The sequence below is a fragment of the Centropristis striata genome, chromosome 1 (assembly GCF_030273125.1).
Source record: "Centropristis striata isolate RG_2023a ecotype Rhode Island chromosome 1, C.striata_1.0, whole genome shotgun sequence".
In the NCBI taxonomy this organism is placed as follows: Eukaryota; Metazoa; Chordata; class Actinopteri; order Perciformes; family Serranidae; genus Centropristis; species Centropristis striata.
In genome coordinates, this window is record NC_081517.1 from 24,701,051 (window position 1) to 24,721,265 (window position 20,215).

A 20,215-nucleotide genomic window follows, 5' to 3' on the forward strand; every position below is an offset into this window, starting at 1 on the left:
GCTGTAACTAATGATATCCTTTTCCATTACTCTAGCAGTCTTTTTTTTTTTAAATGGTTAATTAATCCTTTGGTTACCTTTCCCACATTAACAACCATAACTTCTGCCATTAATCTTTTTAACCATTTATTCCAGGAATGCAATATTATAATACAATACTGTTGTTTATGATAATACAATACTACAACACAACAGTATAATTAAAATGCCAAAATGGCAATAGACTAGATTCCCTATAAGCCTCGCTATGACTATGCCACTCTGCCTGCCTCCAGGTCAGCCATACAACGACTCAATAAATGCTTATGAGATGCTCTTGTTCTTATGGATGTAATAAAATGACAACACGGAGGCTCCGTGACGGCACATTGTCAACATCAGCACATTGCAGTTTCACTGCCTCTGTTCAGTTCTTAATCTGCAATAACAGCTTCAGAGAGCATTTCAACAGGCATCTGAACAAGATAGCTTAGAACTCAACAAACTAGCTAATAAACAGCTCAAAGTAGCTGGGTAGTGGAAAAGGCTAAACGATAGACTCATATCAGACATTGGTGTTCAAATTTTAATTTGAGATTAGCTTGCTTCTGTCTGCAGTTGTTTTATTTTGTGAAGCTCTGTAAGAGTCACTCTGTTGGTCTCTATGTCAATGCTCACTCGGCCGACATTTCCTGTGTCATGCCTGAACAAAAATGTTTTCTACCACTGTTTCTTCATGGAAATTTGAAAAAAAAATACAGTGTGTGCTTTTTTGTTGGTTGGTTCAGAATGTAGTCTTCCTACCTAATGATTACCTTTATTGTCATGTTCTTGGCTTTATGATTGTCTTTGGCTGTTCTTTGCTATATTCTACTTACTTTTGCTACGACCCAGTTTTCTCCTGAATGGACTTAAATTAATTTCAAGTAAGCAGTTTAATTAGCATGACTGTACCTAATGACTACATAAAAATCATACTGTATACATACAAGTATTATACTTGCACTTGTATGTAATTCACAGGAGATAAGGTTTGTAAAATAGACAAAGAATTGTAGCTCAGAAAAGTGTGTGTGTGTGTGTGTGTGTGTGTGTGTGTGTGCGCGCGTGTGTGTGCGCGTGTGCGTGTATGAGAAAGAGAAAAGAGAGATTTTAAAGAGCAGGGTTCTCTACTGCTCTGTGTTTTTTCTAACAGTGATACTGACATAAGCTCACCCCATTGGTATTTAATCTGTCTGAGTGTGTGAGGAGTTCTATTGCAAGCTCATTCATTACAGTAGAATTGAGAAGTCGAGTTGAGTTGCAGCTAATGTTGTGTGCAATGAATGCACACAAAGGCACGGACACACACACACACACACACACACACACACACACATCTGAGTCAGGGTGGGTTTACTGCCCAGATGTCATGACTTAAGATGGTAAAGTGTAATATTATGAGGCCCAGCACAGGCCTATGAAAGCTCTATGACATTACAAATGTTGAACAGCGGTGGAACTATTTCACCTCCTAAGTAAAACTATGGATACAAACTAAAAGAACAAATGCAGGTCTCTTTACATTCAATAACAGGGAAAAAGGTGAGTGAAGTGTTGTAATTTGCCATTAACAGAACTTTACCTTAACTTAAACCAAATTGAATTGAAACACATGCAAACTTTTTCATAAGACAAGTTGCACGTAATGCTGGGCTTACACCAACGATTTCACAGTCCCAGGCTAAAAACTGAAAGTGTTTAGTAAATCTCTGAGCCTTACTGGAGTCATGGCGCTCCCGTATCACTATCAAACGTGTTTGATATGATCGCAAGTCGCAGTGACGTAACACAATCAACAACCAATAGATGAGCAGGGGAAAGGTCCCCGGTTCCAGGTAGGAAAAAACTGCTAAAAGAATCTAATTGTAGTCTTGTAAATAGTTACCCTGTCTAAAATCTCAGTGTGAGACTAAAAACTCTAAACACTTGTCTTTAGATGTGAGCAGGTGTGAGCTGATAGTTTTCCAGGAGTCTTTTCCAAATCTTTTCAAAGTGTATAGGTAGCATTAGAGAGCAACATTTCAGACTAATATGTCCATTGATATGATGATTGATGAAAATGAACGAAGCATATAAATCAGAAAGAATAGCAAATGCTATGGGGAAATATCTTACAATCAAACCAAAAATGTCTTTGATGTTGGAGATGTGACGAGCCCACCAGCTACCTTTGTTCAGACATAGCACACCCACAAACCCCATATCAGCACTGAGGGCAAGGCAAGCCTTTCCAGGGATTAATGAGGCAGGATTTTAATTGTCTCAAGGCCGTCCAAAGAGTTCCCTGGATATTACACACAAACAAGGACAATTCTCACCATAACCAAGAGGGTAAAACAATGCTATAACCACGTGTGCAATTTTATTGGTTGCAATTTTGTTGGTTTCGCTACAACCCAAAACCATGTTTAAAGTTATGTGTTGAGTAACATTATATAAATCTGTGATAAACAGGTGATCAGATCCCTTCCACTTCCTCAAGTCTCTGTTTGTTTGCTTTTTTATTTGTCTCTGCAGGTAAAATGTTTCTTCTAGAGAACAATACCATAGACACAGGAGAGGTGGATGTGGGGCGACGAGCCATACAAGATGTTCCACCAGGTTGTTTATACACACACACACACACACACACACACACATATGCACCTTGCTAGACCAGACTTTTATAATGTTGTCATTTTCAGTATTTTTCGTTGAAACTGTTTCCAGGAAGTTGTTTAAACTGTATGGTTGTTTTGGAGGCTGCAGGTTGTGGGGCTATTGAATTGTAATCTGTTTTGAATTTAAATGTAATTAAATGTGGGGCTGCTATTAATGGGAAAACACCAAACAAATTAGTATAAATTTAGTATAACGGTTCACTTTTTTATTATGTTCGGGCATATTGTAATAACCATGAGTTATTACAAAGCTGCTCTCTAGCATCAACAATTATAGTAATATTCAAGAAATTACTTTTAAAGCATGTTGTGTGTGACTTGCGTCCTTTATTATGACATTATTATTTCCATACTTTTTGAGCCTCTAAATAAGTATTTTTAAAGATTAAATACACGGTCGCCCATGAAGTTGGAATAAAATATTTTTTACCTCTTCCATGAAATCATTGTGACAATGTGATTTATTCTTGACAGATAAAATGTATATCTTCTCACTTTATTAATAAATCTCTTCCAAACATATGATAATGAAAATGAAACCTCAATTAACAGAGGATTGTGTATGCAAACAAAATTATTATTATTATTATTATTATTATTATTATTATTATTATTAATATTATTTTCTAAGTAAACTTTTAGTGTGCTGCATCATGTCAGCAGTTCCAGGAGATGAAAATAAAACCCTGTTAAAAAAGAAAAGTATTTTATTTTTATTTAGGATTTGTAAATCTTTGCATTTTTTATGTTTTTCACGTCACCCAAACTTTATTTGGAATCGGTGTGTATATATAAACTAATAATTCAACACGGCAACACAGAACACAACCATTTTTTACATAAATATGCTCACATTGGGAGTGTTGGGATATGTAATCATAATTTATTGTAATTTATTTGTGATTTATTGTGTTGAGCATATTGATTGTTTACATAATTATATAGCTGATTTTGACCCCTGTTGTTTTTCTGTTCTTTATTTCAGGTGTGTTCTGGAGGTCCCAGCTATATATTGACCAACCACAGTTTTTGAAATTCAATATCTCCGTCCAGAGAGATGCTCTGGTTGGGGTTTATGGACGCAAAGGCCTACCACCGTCACACACACAGGTTGTTTGCACAAACACATGCATGTGCATGCACATACAATTACATGCTCAGTAACAGTAACAGCTTGAATTGATAGAAACTAAACTTTACCAAACCTAGTTTAATAAAACCTAGTTTTAGAGATGCAGCCCTTTACATTATTCTGATAGCAATGTACCATGCAATGTAAAGGCTGCAGCAGCATAGGTTCACATATCAGCCATCAACAGTTATGCACAAAGAAAGTAAAATCAGTTGAATAATGTCTAAAGGACCCGGTTCTCAGTTGTTGAAGAGATACTTATTAGATCCAAAAACTCAACAAAATTGTACAGCCACAGCAATGCCTGCCAGGAGTAGCTGTACTCTCTTCCTATGTTTTCACTGAATAGACAGCAAAATGCTTCACATTCAGCATGCCAGCAAAAACATGAAATCAGCCCCATTCACAGAAGCTAGGGCAGAACCTGTTAAGTTAAAAGCCAAGTTGATGTTGAAAAGAAACCAGTACAGACCTCAGCAGGAGCTAGACTGGTGTTTTTATCCCCAGAATGAAATCTTATCAGATCAGATCAGGGGCCTCCACTGTTTTGAGATCTCTGACATTTTGTTTAAAACAGCTCGTTCTCAGTCATCCAGAGTCCTCTGGCCTTTCTAATTTTAACAAATGCCAAAAGTGATACAAAAAAGTCTGCCTTCCGAAGTGCCAAAATCCCAAATCCCTTTTGCAACTTTGCAAGTGTGTGTTGGTCAAATGATTTATGGATTCTTGGTTAATAATGAAGCAGATACGCTTCTTACACTGCAAAGAAATGTTGTCTAAAAACAAGATAAAAACACTAAATCTGAGGGAAATGATCTTGCTGCATGGACAGATAATTTACCTTGACAAGATTTCTTACATTAAGATTATTAAATCTAGAAATAAGCATGTTGAACGCATAAAATAAGAAATAACTCTTAAAACAAGATAAATTAAAGCTGCAAGCAGCGATGAACTGGCCCGAGCAGAGTGCACTGACAATTATTTGTTTCTTACCAAGATAAAAAATCTTATAGAGATAGAGATAATTTCTTATTTTAAGCGTACAACATGTTTATTTCTAGATTTAATAATCTTAATTTCAGAAATCTTGTCAAGTGAAATTATCTGTCCATGCAGCAAGATCATTTCCTTCAGATTTACAGTTTTTATCTTCTTTTTAGACACACCTTTTTTGCAGTGTACAAAGTCTTTGACTACATTTCCCTCTCCATATGATAAACCATGTCTTCTATCAAATGGAATAATTTACTAATCTGTGAAAGGCAGATCATACAGTGGCACCGCTACCACAGCTCAATGTTAGCACTTAACATAATAGACAGTGGTGCATGTATGTGTGTGTCCTTGTTATAACCTTATCCATCTCGATCTAGTTTTTTTCTTTTAGTGTGGATTTTCAGTCTCCTCACCCTTGTGTAAAAAAATGTAAAAGCATATTCTGGGTAACTGAGCTAATATGAATATGTTATTGAGCTTGAAACTACATATGAACCCACTGTATATATATCTGTGTTCATCTGAATTGTCATTAGAAGATTCAAATGTTCATTAAACAGAAACAAACTTACCAACAAGTCGACAGAATCATTGCTGAACAATGCTAAAACTAAATGCTAAAATAAGTGTGTGATTACACTCCTAATAAAAGTAAAGTAAACTTTAAAGACCAGGTCAGAGGGTTACCAAAATCCACATTCCCCATGAGATCATAAGTAATCATACCAAACTTGATCTGGAAATCTAGAAATCTGTCTAGTTATTAATAGGGCTGGGCGTTATGGACCAAAATTCATATCCCGATATATTTAGGCTGAATATCAATATACGATATATATCCCGATATTTTTATCACAAAGTGAGAGCAAATGTTCAGTCAAAGTCAATTGTGACATGTCACAAGTGAACATAAATACTGTATAACAACAGGAGTACCTTATTTTTTTAATCAAAGCACAATCTTTTTCTGAAATAGTTGAAGGATGAAGTTTTTTTATTTTGCACAATAATAAGACAAAAAGAAAAATATAAAGAAATAACAACAAAAGGAAGGTGCAAGGTAGCGGCAAGAAACCCAAAAGGGCTTATATAGGGCCTCTACCTATATTAAAATTCACAAGTTACATTAAAAACAAGTAACTCAATAAAAATAATCAATAAAAATAAATAATATTAATTATATATATTTATATGAGAAAAGAATAACGACCATAACAAAATAACTAAATATGACAAACCCTAGTAAGGGCAGCATTTATATATAAAAAAAGAAAACAAATTTGAACTAGATTGATATATGTAATATGGTCTAAATACATATCACATTTAAAAATATATTGATATAAAAAATATATAGATATATCGCCCAGCCCCAGTTGTTAAGATGGATGGACTGTTTCACTGTTGCTACTCCCGGCCCTGCTATTAGCTAGGCGACAGAAAAAACAAACATTTATTGTGCTAATCGACACTAAACCTTCAGGTCAGGGGCTGATTGTTAGCTGTCTTGTCTATTTTTGTCCTCCAGTATGACTTTGTGGAGCTACTGGATGGTAGTCGTCTCATTTCCAAAGACAAACGGGAGCTCAGTGATGCAGATGCAGGATATTCACGCTCAGTTGGTGCACACGAGGAGGAGTCTGGAGGAGGAGCCCGACACACGCGCTCCGTCAACGTGCACGAGGCTGGCTTCATCCAGTACTTCGACACAGGAATCTGGCACCTGGCATTTTACAACGACGGACGCAACACAGAACAAGTTTCTTACAATACTATCATCATAGGTGAGACGCAGTTGTTTGTTATAAAGTGATTATTAATGTAGTCATCATTATCCCTTTATCGCGCGAAGAACTTTATTTGGTAACACCAGCGGATATCTAAATAGGGTCCCCATGTCTCTCTGTGAGGTAGCCTGATCTTTGCTGATTAGCTGGGAGAACCTCACAGACAGTGACACCATGACATCTGACCAATCAGTATGAAAATAATAATATAATAATCTTAACTTTATTGACCGTGACCTCCAATGTCATGGTGTAAAAAAAAATCAGCATGAAACAGTCTTACAAACAGAGTTATTCTTCAGTGACTTGTAATAGGAGAACTTGACTATGACGGCATATTAAGGCCAAGTATGAATAAAAATAAAAATACAAACCCGGGGGTTTAATCTTTACTAGATTAAAGTGGCAAATCTACAAGAAAAAAAGCTGCAGATTTAAGAGATATAAAGTGGCAAATCTGCGTGAAAAAAGTTGCAGATTTACGAGAAAAAAGCGGGGAAAAAAGCAACTTTTTTCTTGCGGATTCACCACTTTAAATCTCATAAATCTGCGACTTTTTTTCTCGTAGATTTGCCGCTTTAATCTCGTAAACTTTTTCCTGAAAATATTACTTAATAATATGTTTTTTAAAACATTCTGGCTGTATGTAATATCCTCCAATATTCTCTAGGGTTGAAATTTGGATTTTGCAAGTATTTCAATGAGTGCCCTATTAAGTACACTTCTACAGTACACACAATCCATACAACATGAGCTGAGCTGGTTAAGGAACAATCTTTTCACTGTTAGGGACCTAGGGAAAGTCACACTCAATACATTTGTGTGCTCAAATTCATGAGATTAAAACTTCTGCAAAGCTGAAATCTGCAAAGCTTAGCTGGGAGTAACCTACATTTATCAGATGGAGAGGGCACTGACCAGAGCAGCTGTGATGTTCAATAAATTACAACTAATATTTTCCTAGTATTTAATGTAGGACTGCAACTAATTATTTTCATTATCGATTAATCTGTCGATTATTCAAACGATTAATTGATTAGTTGTTTGGTGAATAAAATGTATAAAAATATCAATCAGTGGAAGCTGAAATCAGAGAATTTGGACTTATTGTATTTAAAAAAACTGCTCAAACCAATTATTGGATTATCAAAATAGTTGACGATTAATTTAATAATCGATTATTGTTTGATTAATCGAATAATTGTTGCAGCTCTAATGTAATGTACATAGACAGACACCTGGTACAAGCCACTTTTAACATGTACCACATGTAGTTGTCCAGCAGATAAAATCATTACTGGTCAAAATGTAGCTTGGGAAATGTGACAAATATATAAATAAATCCATGAAATGTACAATGTGTAGCAATTGTTGGTTGGTGTTCCTGAACAATAACATTGAAAGTTGGTCCCTCCTTGCCAGCTGTGGAGGGAGAAAGAGAGATGGGCAGGGAGTGAATGCAGAGCAAGCAGCTTAACAACAACAAAGCACTGAATGGAGGAATAAAACCTTATTTTATGATAGTTTCACAGCGGTTACATTCTAAAGCACAAAAACCACAGCCACACTTTGCACTGATGGATTTCCTGTGAATACCAACCAAGTCTTGTGTGTATCAGTCAGTCAAACTGACACACCATCACATCAACACGCCGCATAAAAAACCCCCACAACAAATCATTTGTCATCAAATATCGCTGCTTTATATCATATTATAACAGGGTGACCAACATTATTTTTAAGAGGGACAGACTGACTTAGATAAAGTAAGCAAAAGGCCACACATTGTACAATTGAACTGAAAGATGAAATGCATAGTGTTGAATTATTTTAAACTACATTCATGTTATAGACATGACAGATTGAATTACAATCGGCCATTTGCCAGACCAGAATGTTTGAGTCCTTGTTTAAAAAATAGATAACTCTGTTTGAAAATATTACGTTTTTTACATTGGTATGTGCAAATCTGGTGTACTCTGAGGTCACAAAGAAAATATTTCTTACATAAAAGAATCCACTTAAATGCTGTTTCAACTTATAAATTAGCCAACATCTGGCCAATTGTGTGATCTGCATCACTGCACAGGTCACTGATGAAACAGATTGAATTAACCCGAGATGATAAGATGATAAATATTTAACGAAATATTTAGATGTCCACTCGTTGTTGAAAATGTGACATTCAGAGTCAACTTTTCTCCTTTTTAAGGCATTCATCCTGATTAATTAACTGCCATCACAACCACCATCATTTCTAACCTTTGACCTCTGTTAAATTAATCTGAATGTAGACAGCGCCCTCTGTTGGAATCGAGACAGCAGCAGACTACAGACTCATTTGGGTAATTTGCCCTGTGATTAATGCTGCTTTTAATTGCTTTTTTGGGTCACAGGTTTGTTTTCTTTTCAGTGCGTAGCAGGCTGGACCGAGATGGTCTGTAGGCCATCGGGCCCAAATTTTGCCCATGTGTGTATTATGACATAAATATGTCCTGGGTGATCCGATTACAAGTGGACAGCTGCTAGTACGTCTACCAGGCATTAGAATGTGTCTCCACAAGCATCTTAAGTGACCACTTGTGATTGGAGTACGCCGAGTAAATTTTATGAAACTGTGCGTGTGTGTGTGTGTGTGTTTGTGTCCGTGTGTGTGGCTGTGTGTATGTGTGTGTCTGTGTGTGTCTGTGTCTGTCCGTGTGTGTCTGTGTGTGTGTGTGTGTGTGTGTGTGTGTGTGTGTGTGTGTGTTTGTGTCCGTGTGTGTGTGTGTGTGTGTGTGTGTGTGTGTGTGTGTTTGCGTGGCTGTGAGTGTGTGTGTGTGTCTGTGTCCGTGTGTGTGGCTGTGTTTGTGTGTGTGTGTGTGTGTGTGTGTGTGTGTGTGTGTCCGTGTGTCCGTGTGTTTGTGTGTGTGTTTGCGTGGCTGTGAGTGTGTGTGTGTGTCTGTGTCCATGTGTGTGTGTGAGAGTGTCTGTGTCCGTGTGTGTGTGTGTGTGTGTGTGTGTGTGTGTGTGTGTGTGTGTGTGTGTGTGTGTGGTAAATGAACAGCTGTGTACGGCAGACAACCAGACTGTGTGAGAGAAAGGAAAGAAAGGCAAGGTAATTGGATGTTTGAATGTGTTGATTGGACTAACTGGCTGTAACTACGGCAACCGCAGAGAACTGGTGTTGTACGTGTGTGTGTGTTTTTTTTCTTAAGATGTACTGCAGTTGCATATCCCACCTACCCAATTAACTCACACCCTTAAACCACCTCTCTCTCTCTCTCTCTCTCTCTCTCTCTCTCTCTCTCTCTCTCTCTCTCTCTCTCTTCATCAGAGTCCATTATGGAGTGTCCCCAGAATTGTCATGGAAACGGAGATTGTCTCTCAGGAATATGTCACTGTTTCCCAGGATTTCTGGGCCCTGACTGCTCCCGAGGTAAACACACAAACACAGATCCTCTGCCCCCCACAGAGAGGTTGTAACTGTTAGGAGATTCATGACATCCATTAACACAGACATAGTGTTACATTTTAAACTCTGGCTAATTTGGGAGCTTAAGGGGAACTTTTAAGCTTTCAAGTGTCTGACTTAATGAGTAAATAAAGCCAGCTTGTCCATCTAACATCTAACATCTTTCCGCATGTGTTTGGTCCAGCTGCCTGCCCAGTGCTGTGCAGTGGGAATGGCCAGTACTCCCGTGGCCGCTGCCAGTGCTACAGCGGGTGGAAAGGCACTGAGTGCGACGTGCCAGTCAACCAATGCATCGACATCCACTGTGGAGGACACGGCATTTGCATTATGGGTGCCTGTATCTGTAATACCGGTTATAAGGGTGATAATTGCGAGGAAGGTAAGAATTTCAAACAGACACAAAAAGCTACATTGGTTACATGTTATTGACACACTGCAAAAAGGTGTGTCTAAAAACAAGATAAAACACTAAATCTGAGGGAAATGATCTTGCTGCATGGACAGATAATTTCACTGGACAAGATTTCTTAAATCAAGATTATTAAATCTAGAAATAAGCATATTGTACGCTTAAAATGAGAAATTAACTCTTGAAACAAGATAAATTAAAGCTTCAAGCAGCGATGAACTGGCCCGAGCAGAGTACACTGCAACAGGGTGAGAATTTCACGACGGCCATGGCCGTCGTTGCCCCACACTCTGGCCTTGATGCCCTGTGAAAAAATGTTAAATTTACGGCCAAGGTGGCCTTTGCGCCCCTGTCAAAGTTCCAGTATAAACCAGGCGGCAATCTCCGTGCCTGAGCATGGAAGCCACCAGGAAGTGCATAAAGCCTGCAATTCACCAAAAATTCGAGTAGAGGGTGCTAAGTTTGGCTGCAAAAGAAATCTGCCCATTCATTTCAGTGCTAAATTTGAAAACTTCTCACTTGATTTATTACCTCAGAAAATTTTTTCAGGGACAACATTATGGTCTCAATCACTAGTAAAAAATCTTCTTCAAGACAATTTGATGTCAATAGTTCTAATAATGGCCCCATTTAGAAGAAAATAGAAGATAAAGAATCCTATGATTTGGGGCGTGGCTACCTTTGATTGACAGGTCACTGACAAGGCGAGCCGTCATCAGGAGAGAAGCAGAGCGTATCCACGGCAACGTGTCAATAAAGTTATATATAACGTTATATAGATAGAAAAGAGGACGTTTAGCGGTTTGGTCTCATAACTTTGACCCTTTCACACTATATTTTCACTTAGTGACAGTTTATTTGAACGTTTTGTTCAGTAAAATGTCTTGTTCAGTGTTTGGTTGGACTAACAGACACTCCAAGCAGTCGCTGCTCAGTTTTCTGAGGTAAGAAAGATACATTTTGTTTTTGTTTTTTTGATAGCCAAAACTAACATCCCAGTTAATGCTCCAGTTAATGCTAACATGAATTAGCAGCGGCTTCTCTCAGTCGGGTTGCCGGTGTAGAGATGCGTGTAGTCAGTGTCGTCAGATCCCTCGCGCTCCGTCACAGTCCAATTATGGTCTGCTCCGCGTATCGGAAACATGATGGCGACGCAAGATGGCGACGAGTGTAACGCTGAACTCGAGGCTTCCAACCATATACATATATACATATATGTGTATATGTACATATATATATATATATATTATATATATATAATATATATATATATATATATATATATATATATATATATGTCTATGCTTCCAAGGGGCAGTCCAAAAACCAATGGGTGACGTCACGGTGACTACGTCCATTATTTATATACAGTCTATGGTATAAACAATACCCTAACCCGACCCACTCCCTGTCCTTGGAGACCTGCGCATCAACACATGGCTAATTTGAATATTCACATGAGCCATGTGTTGATGCGCAGCACAGGTAAGCTAGCAGGACAAGCTGTTTTGATATGTTGTGACTGAACTATGTGGTAGTATTTGACAGGACTTAACATTTACGTTTTTATAGAAAGTACTATTGATAGGTAATTACCATTGTATTAGCCTATTTAAAGTCGACTCCTTAAAGTTACATTTTTGCGTCATGAAAACTAGCGATAGCTAGCTAGTTGGGTAGCGCTAACTTCTTCCCTACCTCAGGGACAAGGGCGTTTTAGCTGATGTAAATTTCACCTCAGCAGGTTCCTTTTTTATGGCAGGAGGAGGCATTTCTCTTTCCTTACTCTTAGATGAATTAATTTTGCCATCTTCTCAAAATATATGCATTTGCCATCTTTTCAAAACAGGTTCATTTGTCATTTTCCAAAAAGGTCATTTCCAATATATTGTGCATTAATGTTTCTTGGTGAATGAGAATGTTAAGGTATTAATCTGAAAGCTAAAACCAACGTAATTTAACCAAACGGCCTTTATGCCCTGTCATGTGGCCTTTGTGCCCTTAAAATAAGTTTGAACGGGAAGGCCAAATGGCCTTGCCCCTAAAATGACGAAATTCCAAGTCTGCACTACAAATTATTTGTTTCTTACCAAGATAACAAAAACTTTAGATTTAGACATGTTAGATATTTTATTGTGTTTTAAGTGTTCAACATGGTTATTTCTAGATTTAACAGTGTTATTTTAAGACATCTTGTCAAGTGAAATTATCTGTCCATGCAGCAAGGTAACTTCCCTCAGAGTTAGTGTTTTTACCTTGTTTTTAGACTCTTTTAGACACAGTAGTCAGCCCCCTTGAACTGGGACAGTCCGTCATCATGCTGGAATTTGGTAAAGATGTGACTACATAATTAAATGGCATCATAAATATTTGATTATGCACACATTTTTTTGCTACCCATGACATTTACTTTTGTAAACGGAAAGTGTTTTAGTTATGTTATTGGAAGTTAGAAGGAACACTGGGCTTGATTTTTCCTTGTTTTTCGCTTCAGTGCACATTACTCAGCAATCTTTGTTACGCCTTTTCTTTGTTGCTTTTTTGAACCAACCCCAGTTCTCTAAGTCCAGATGTAAAATGGTGCTCCTCTTATAAAAAACAAATTGTTATTCACGTAATGTTATATTATTTCTCTCCACATAGCATGTCCATGTCACAAGTACATGCTGTGAACTGGTCTGAAGTCATTTTATAAAGCTGACAATTAATAAAATCCCACTTCACTCAAGGATCTGCTAAGATCACCTCTTAGGTGTTTGTTAAAATGGCATTACAGCTACATGGTAAATTAATTATTGTCTTCGCTCTGTCACACACACAAATACACATATACATGGATACTGTCAAACTGCTGACAGGTAGTTGGCTAATACAGTCTACAAACTGAACCCTACCCTAATTTAATCTGAATTGATCAATACTAATCTTCTATTCACTGGTTGGACACACACACACACACACACACAAAAAAAAACATAGTGATGTCAAAACTCATCTATACATTCAAGTGTGTGCAAATGCAGACCATGCTGTGAATACATTTAAATTCATACAAATATGCAAATTCTTATCACAGGGGACAGTAACCAGATTAGTTTCAGATTAGTACAATCCTTAATCACACTAATCCTTTGTGAGTGACTATAAAAGAGAGTGGGAGAGAAATTTTTCTTGAACTGCAGAATCCTCTGTGTGTGAATCCCATTAATGGCTGCTGAATCTGCAAAGTACGTCAAAGATACCATGTAGGATTTACATGAAAAATAATACAGTCAAGTTGTTGTCAAAGTTAACCTGCATGTGAAGCAGGGAGGAGGGGCCTAGAACTGGCTGATGAATGCCTATAAAAGAGGTTGATATCCAGGTGGAGTCCTGTTTGTGACCTCAGCATCAGAACAATGAGTGCCTTTGATTGACAGCAGTTTGTTGTGTTGCAGTGCTCTTTGCCTTTGCTGCTGTCATGTGTTAAAGATAGCTGTTAGCATTGTGATATTGTTGTTGGGGTGCCTGTGTCAGATATGCTAAAAGCTGTCAATTGTATCCATTCATCTGCTGTGCTCCTTGTGTCTGACTGCACCATCATCGTGTTTAGAACAGTCCACAACACATAGTAATGTATATACTACATTACTATGTGTGATACATACATGTGTATAGATATTATTGTTGTTATATAACTGAATATAGTAAATTAGCATAGGGAGAAGGGGTGGGATTTAATAAGTTTTGGCTTCCCACTCTTTTTGAACACAAATAAGTGTTGTCTTGTTGTTGTTTCATTTTGTGCTGTTGTCTTGTATTTGTTGTTTTTCGTTTGTTTTTTAATTGTTCATCTTTTATTTTGTGTTCAAATGAATTCTCAATCATTCAAAAAAAATCTATCAATATATTACACAATTGAAATATAATCATTTGTCTTTGCAAAGACCCTATAAGGAAGAAACAATCAAAGCCATGCATGTGTGAGCTTAGGGGCAAAAAATAAAACATACTTTGTTTTTTTATGTTTCTTATGTTGTCGAAAAATCATATTCACTAGTGTTTGACGCGTGGTGTTTGACTTTATCAACCACCCACTCCTTTACTTCAGCTTCTCTCATTCAATCAGCTACTGTCTCCTTGCTTGTAACAGCCTACCACAGTTTTTATATCTGGGAATTGTGAAAACCAAGTTCAACCATACACACAGGCAGGCGAGCAAAGCAAACAATGTGCTTGAAGCACGTGAAAACCTACAGGGAACTGCGCCTTTGTTGGATTTGGCCGAGCATACAAGCATCCCAAGCAACAAAATATATTGCACATTCATGCCACACAGACATCATTTTCCCCTGGCTACAGAAAGACTAGGGTGAAAATACAAGCTGATGGGGAGAATCCATCACAAAATCTGAGGAAAAAGATCTTAGGAATACACATTAATTAATACATTTAATGTTCATATTCTCTTCTTTTAGATCACTTGCACCCAAATCTCTTTGTAGTTAACTACATGTGTTTGTCCAACCTCATCCTACTCCTCCTGTTCCGATTTTTGATCTGATGATCTTTGTTAAATCTCCTTGAATCATCATTACTTTATCATGGAATCATTTGCAAAAGGACTTGAAACTGTCTGAGCTGATCACAATCGGGGAATTAAAATTGATTTTAAAGGATAATAAAATCGCTTTCCTTGCTCAGTGAGACTGATACATATATGTTGGCTACTGATGTTCACTCAGTGTTGTCGTGATGGCTGAATTTGTATTTAATGTTTGTGATAATTGTGTTTAACTTTGTAACTTTTCTTTTTTATGCTGCCTTATTGGCCAGGTCTCTCTTGGCTTTTTACCTGGTTAAATAAAGGGATGTGTATATATATATATATATATATATATATATATATATCTCAGTTGTTATATATAACAACTGGTTTATTACTCTGTGACGTGTTGATTCATCACAATGATTTACTGTTTTCTAGATTATTCTTTTAGATTTATGACATGCAACTTTACTGCTTTGGTTTACTTACAGACCTTGTTTTTAGCAGAAGTCGGCTGCTGCTTTAAAGGAAAAAGCTCTAATAAATCCATTGCACTGCAGGAACTCTGCTGTACACCAAACAGCACTTATATAAGTTATATACTGTAACATTTACTTGTTAGGGGAGACAAAAACACTACAATACTACCTAAATATTGAATATTGGACACACAAGACTCCTTTTTCTTGTCTTGTCTACTGAAGTCCCCCTCCATTAAATATTTTTGCTTGTTTATAAACAAAAAACATCAGACACTAATTAATAATTCAATTCATTCATTCACAATAATTCATTCAGAGTATTTTCTGTATATTCTAAAACATGTCTGGAGGATACTAGGTATCTCTTATCTAGTGTTGGTCTTGCCCTGACTTGGTAACAGAGGTAAACAATGAAGCTCCATGGTCTACACCTGCTATTTTACCTATGGTTTCACAATGTCCTGCTCATTCCTAATTTAGTACTTTTTCGCCAGGGGCACAAGCACCCATGTGTCTTTCAGAGGCTGGAGCAGGTCTGGTCTTAAGGCTATAGTCAAGATGCTGATATCATAGGAATATATAGGAATCTATGTAAACAGGCCCCTGACCTCTGACCTCAATTTCAATAAATGAAAAGTGGTTCTATCTGTTCCACGAGTCTCTCCTTTATAAACACATACAGTAAGCTGTTGTGACCTCTCGGATAATCACAGCACAATGAAACTTTACACCCACAAAAAGAGACCTAGAGCATTCAGAGGGTGGTGAATATTAAACCTCCTTATTGATAAGGGGGTTTTCTCAGTAGTTTACAGAACAGAAGTGATTGTCATTCAATTGTCAAAAGTCTATGATGCCAAATCACATGCTTTTTTTTTCTTCTGGTATTTTGAAGTGATTTTTTTTCAACTTTCTTTATCAACTCTCAAGTTCAGAATCAGAAAGCCTTTATTGTCATTGCACAGGGTAGTACAACAAAATTTGCCATCGTTCCATCCAAAATGTCTAAAAAAGCACACAAACAATAGTTGTCAAACAATTCAGCACCAAAAGTGGTGAACAAATGGTATCAACCCCAAACTTTTGATGTTGCAACAATTCATGATGAGCATGGAAATGGCCTTCATATTCCAATAATGCTCTAAGCCCTTGTAAAATGTAAACATCAGATTTTTAATAGGGCCCTAACCAAAACACAATGTTTGTTACATATTTATGACTAGAACCAGTTGACACACAGTGAGCTGTTATCTTGAGCCACTCTTGACATGTCTCATATCTCCCCTTGCTTGTTCTGCTGACCCTCAAGTGGAAAATTTACAAAAACTAAATATGTGTGTTTATGCGTGTGTGTACACTGTTAATAATCGCTGTGAAATCTACAGTTTTAGGTTTTATTCACAGTTCACCACTGTGTTTGATTTTTACAGTATAGTGCTGTATAATTTACAATAAAAATTGGTCCTTGTGACAAAATTACAGTAGTTAAAGCATTACTGTAGAAAAAACACAGTATGAAAAGTAAAGTAGACTACTGTATTTTTCCATTTTATCATAATTTTGATCAGAATCAGTCCGATACAAATGCTGTTTAAATAATTAACTTAAAGTAAAGTTTTTCATACAAAACACAGTATGGAAATCAATTGTAAAACAGTAAATGTATTAATATTATTTTCTTTAGCGTATAGAGTAATGACTTGCAATTACTAGTTATTTATATAAAAGATAATGATGAAATTATTATCAAATTAAAAGCATTGTTTACTGTGCTGTATTGCCATATAAAGTACCATTAAAAATCTGTGTTTAACTGTTGTTTTATTCTTATAGTAAACAAATCAGTGCTGTGAACACAACTAAAAAAAATATTTTTTTTATCTTACAGTAAAGAAATCAGTATTGTAAATAAAACAAAAATGACAGTGTTTAATTGTGTAAATAAATATACAGTAGTTCTACTGTAAATATATAATTACAGTGAGTTACTTGTTAATTGCTGCCAATAAGTTACTGTAAAAATCACAGTAAATTATTTACAATGTACGTTATATCTATGATATGTACAATTTGGTATCTTCTTAACTCTCCCTCTGCATCTCTCTGTCTCCAGTGGACTGCATAGACCCCAGTTGTTCAGCCCATGGGGTGTGCATCCATGGCGAGTGCCACTGTCAGCCAGGCTGGGGCGGAGCCAGCTGTGAGATCGCTAAGGCCATGTGTCCGGACCAGTGTTCAGGCCACGGCACCTACAACACAGAGACAAACACTTGTACCTGCGACCAGAACTGGACTGGGCCCGACTGCTCTTTAGGTGTGTGTCACATTTAATGTCCTGTGGTGTAAAGATCCATCAGTGTGTGGATGTTCTTTTTCATTTAATTTCATTTTCATTTTATTAATTCTTCTTTTCGAACCGAAAAAATAAACAACATAAACTACAACAGCGTAGGCTAGATGCATATACATATTCATACACATACTCACATAGGCACCATCAAACAGATGTACATAAACAGATAAACATTTACACACATACAGTATATATAGCCCTATACATATACATGCATCTGCCCTGTCTAAGTAATAAGATAGAAATAAGAACCAGTTAACTAAATATTCACTACGCATTTCCTGATATCATTTTGGTTCGAAAAAAAAGGGAGTAGGCTGAAGTTTAAAATACTTATCTAGGCCTATCCCCTGATTCAACTCTTCTTTTTATAAAAAGAGTAGCCTAAACTTTATTTTTACAACATTCGTAAAGCACCAAACTTTACAGAGTTAATCAAGTGTGTTACAGAATCATAAGAGAGGATAAACAAGCAGGATCAGCATATAATTAAAACAAAGCAATTACAGGCAGGACATAATTAAGATAACAGTGTTAGGGATGTGCATCCAGAAGAAAAGGCATAAAGGATGAGATACATAGCTTGTAATACAACTAGTGAGACATAAGGTGAATAAGATAGTCAATTATGCAAAACCAGTATCTGTAAACATGGTTCTGAGGAGTGTTTAAAGGATGATAGAGCTTTAGCTAGGCTTAGTTTTACAGGCAGTGTACTCTCTTACAGCTTGGCTACCCTGATAGCAAAAACATGTTCACCTTTCTAAGTTAGCAAGGAGTTTAAAACAGCCAAAAGAACCTTGCTGGAGGATATAACACTTCAACTTGTGAGGAGCTACAAGGTCAGTGACATAGCTAGGGGCTGAACCACATTAAGACCAGTAAAAATCAGTAACATCTCCAAATCAATTCTTAAACTGACCGCCAGCCAATGAAGACAAACTGAAATAGAAGTATTATGATCTCAAGATGCCTCACAGTGTGTTAGACACCCTGCAGCTGTGGTTTGTAGGAGCTGCAAATAAAAGAGCCATCTCTTGACAGTGGAACGAGTCAGAGGACAACGATCTGGTGATATAAAAAAGTAGCACACACACATTTTTGAGGTCTTTGTAGATAACAAAGTGAGATAAAAATGTCTCTTTTTCAACAAGTTAACATACTTGAAAACATAACACAACTGCCATTTTGACTCGGTCACTGAAAGAGTTCAGAGTCAAGAAGGGCAAAAACTTTCTTTTCATTCTGCAGGAGTTTCCTAGAACATTATCAAGTGTTCTGCAATGGTACCACAACACAACCCTTTCTCCTATATATGTCATATACAACTGGCAGTAGCAAATATGCAAACACATTGAATGTTATCTGCTAGTGTGTTAGTTTATTGTTGGTCTTTGTTGATCATTTAAAAAGTCACTTTTGATTTGAAGCATGAGAATAGCGAAGGGACAGTGAAGCTTCATGAACCATTTACTTTATTTACGGAGCCCACTACATGGCGCTCTTTGTTCAACAAAGGCCTGGAGACACACTCAATCACCATTGCTAAAGCCTTTTTTTTAAGCCACGACAGCCATCTAGCGGGTTCAAAAAATAAAGTAAATGGGTCATGAAGCTTCATTGTCCCTTCACTACATGAGAATAAGGTATTCCCTTATTAGTCCCACAATGGGGAAATACAGCCTGTGCATTTAACCAAACCTCTACACACCAGTGAACAAACCATGCTAGGAGTTCTATTTACCATTATGGAACTCAATGTGGGATGACAATCCCGGCCTCGGTGATCTGCCACTGCTATGGATAAGGTGTGGTTAGGGTAAGACACTAAAACTGGTTTAAGTACAGGGAAAGATCTTGGTCATGGTCAAAGGAAACCAAAACTGACTTCTAGTAGGAAATGGGAAATAACCAGCGATCTGTATTGTCACAGTCACATGCTTTGATGCCCCATTTAAATCAAATCAAATCAACTTTATTTATAGAGCCCTTTAAAACAGCCATAGCTGATTCAAAGTGCTGTACATGGCAGGACAGACCAACAATAAAAACAGCGAACAAGTCAAAACAACTAAAGCAGAGCGAGTCTCATGCTGGGTAAAAACCAGTAAGTAAAAATGGGTTTTAAAATTAATTTTAAAAACCACAAGAGCAGATAAAGACAACTAAAACAGAGCAAAGGCTCATGTTGAGTTAAAAGCCAGTGAATAAAAATGGGTTTTAAGATTACTTTTAAAAATGGAAAGTGAGGAGGCCTGCCTGATGTGCAAGGGTAAATTGTTCCAAAGGCTGGGAGCAGCTCTTCCACCCCTACAGGGTGGAGGAGCTCAGAGAGGTAGGACAGGGCGAGGCCATTTAAAGACTTAAAAACAAATAAAAGAATCCTGAAA

General features: G+C 37.0%; 1 protein-coding gene across 3 annotated transcripts in view; it reads left to right on the forward strand.

The window, feature by feature from the left end:
- The window catches only part of tenm3 (teneurin transmembrane protein 3), a 207,255-nt gene that overhangs the window by 78,590 nt on the left and 108,450 nt on the right, over positions 1–20,215 (forward strand). For all 3 annotated transcript variants that reach the window (XM_059335424.1, XM_059335432.1, XM_059335440.1), the window contains exons 6-11: positions 2,539–2,622; positions 3,667–3,791; positions 6,341–6,596; positions 9,916–10,017; positions 10,238–10,432; positions 17,586–17,786. In XM_059335424.1, coding sequence (XP_059191407.1) covers positions 2,539–2,622; positions 3,667–3,791; positions 6,341–6,596; positions 9,916–10,017; positions 10,238–10,432; positions 17,586–17,786 — 963 coding nt within the window. The remainder of the gene's footprint in view (positions 1–2,538; positions 2,623–3,666; positions 3,792–6,340; positions 6,597–9,915; positions 10,018–10,237; positions 10,433–17,585; positions 17,787–20,215) is intronic.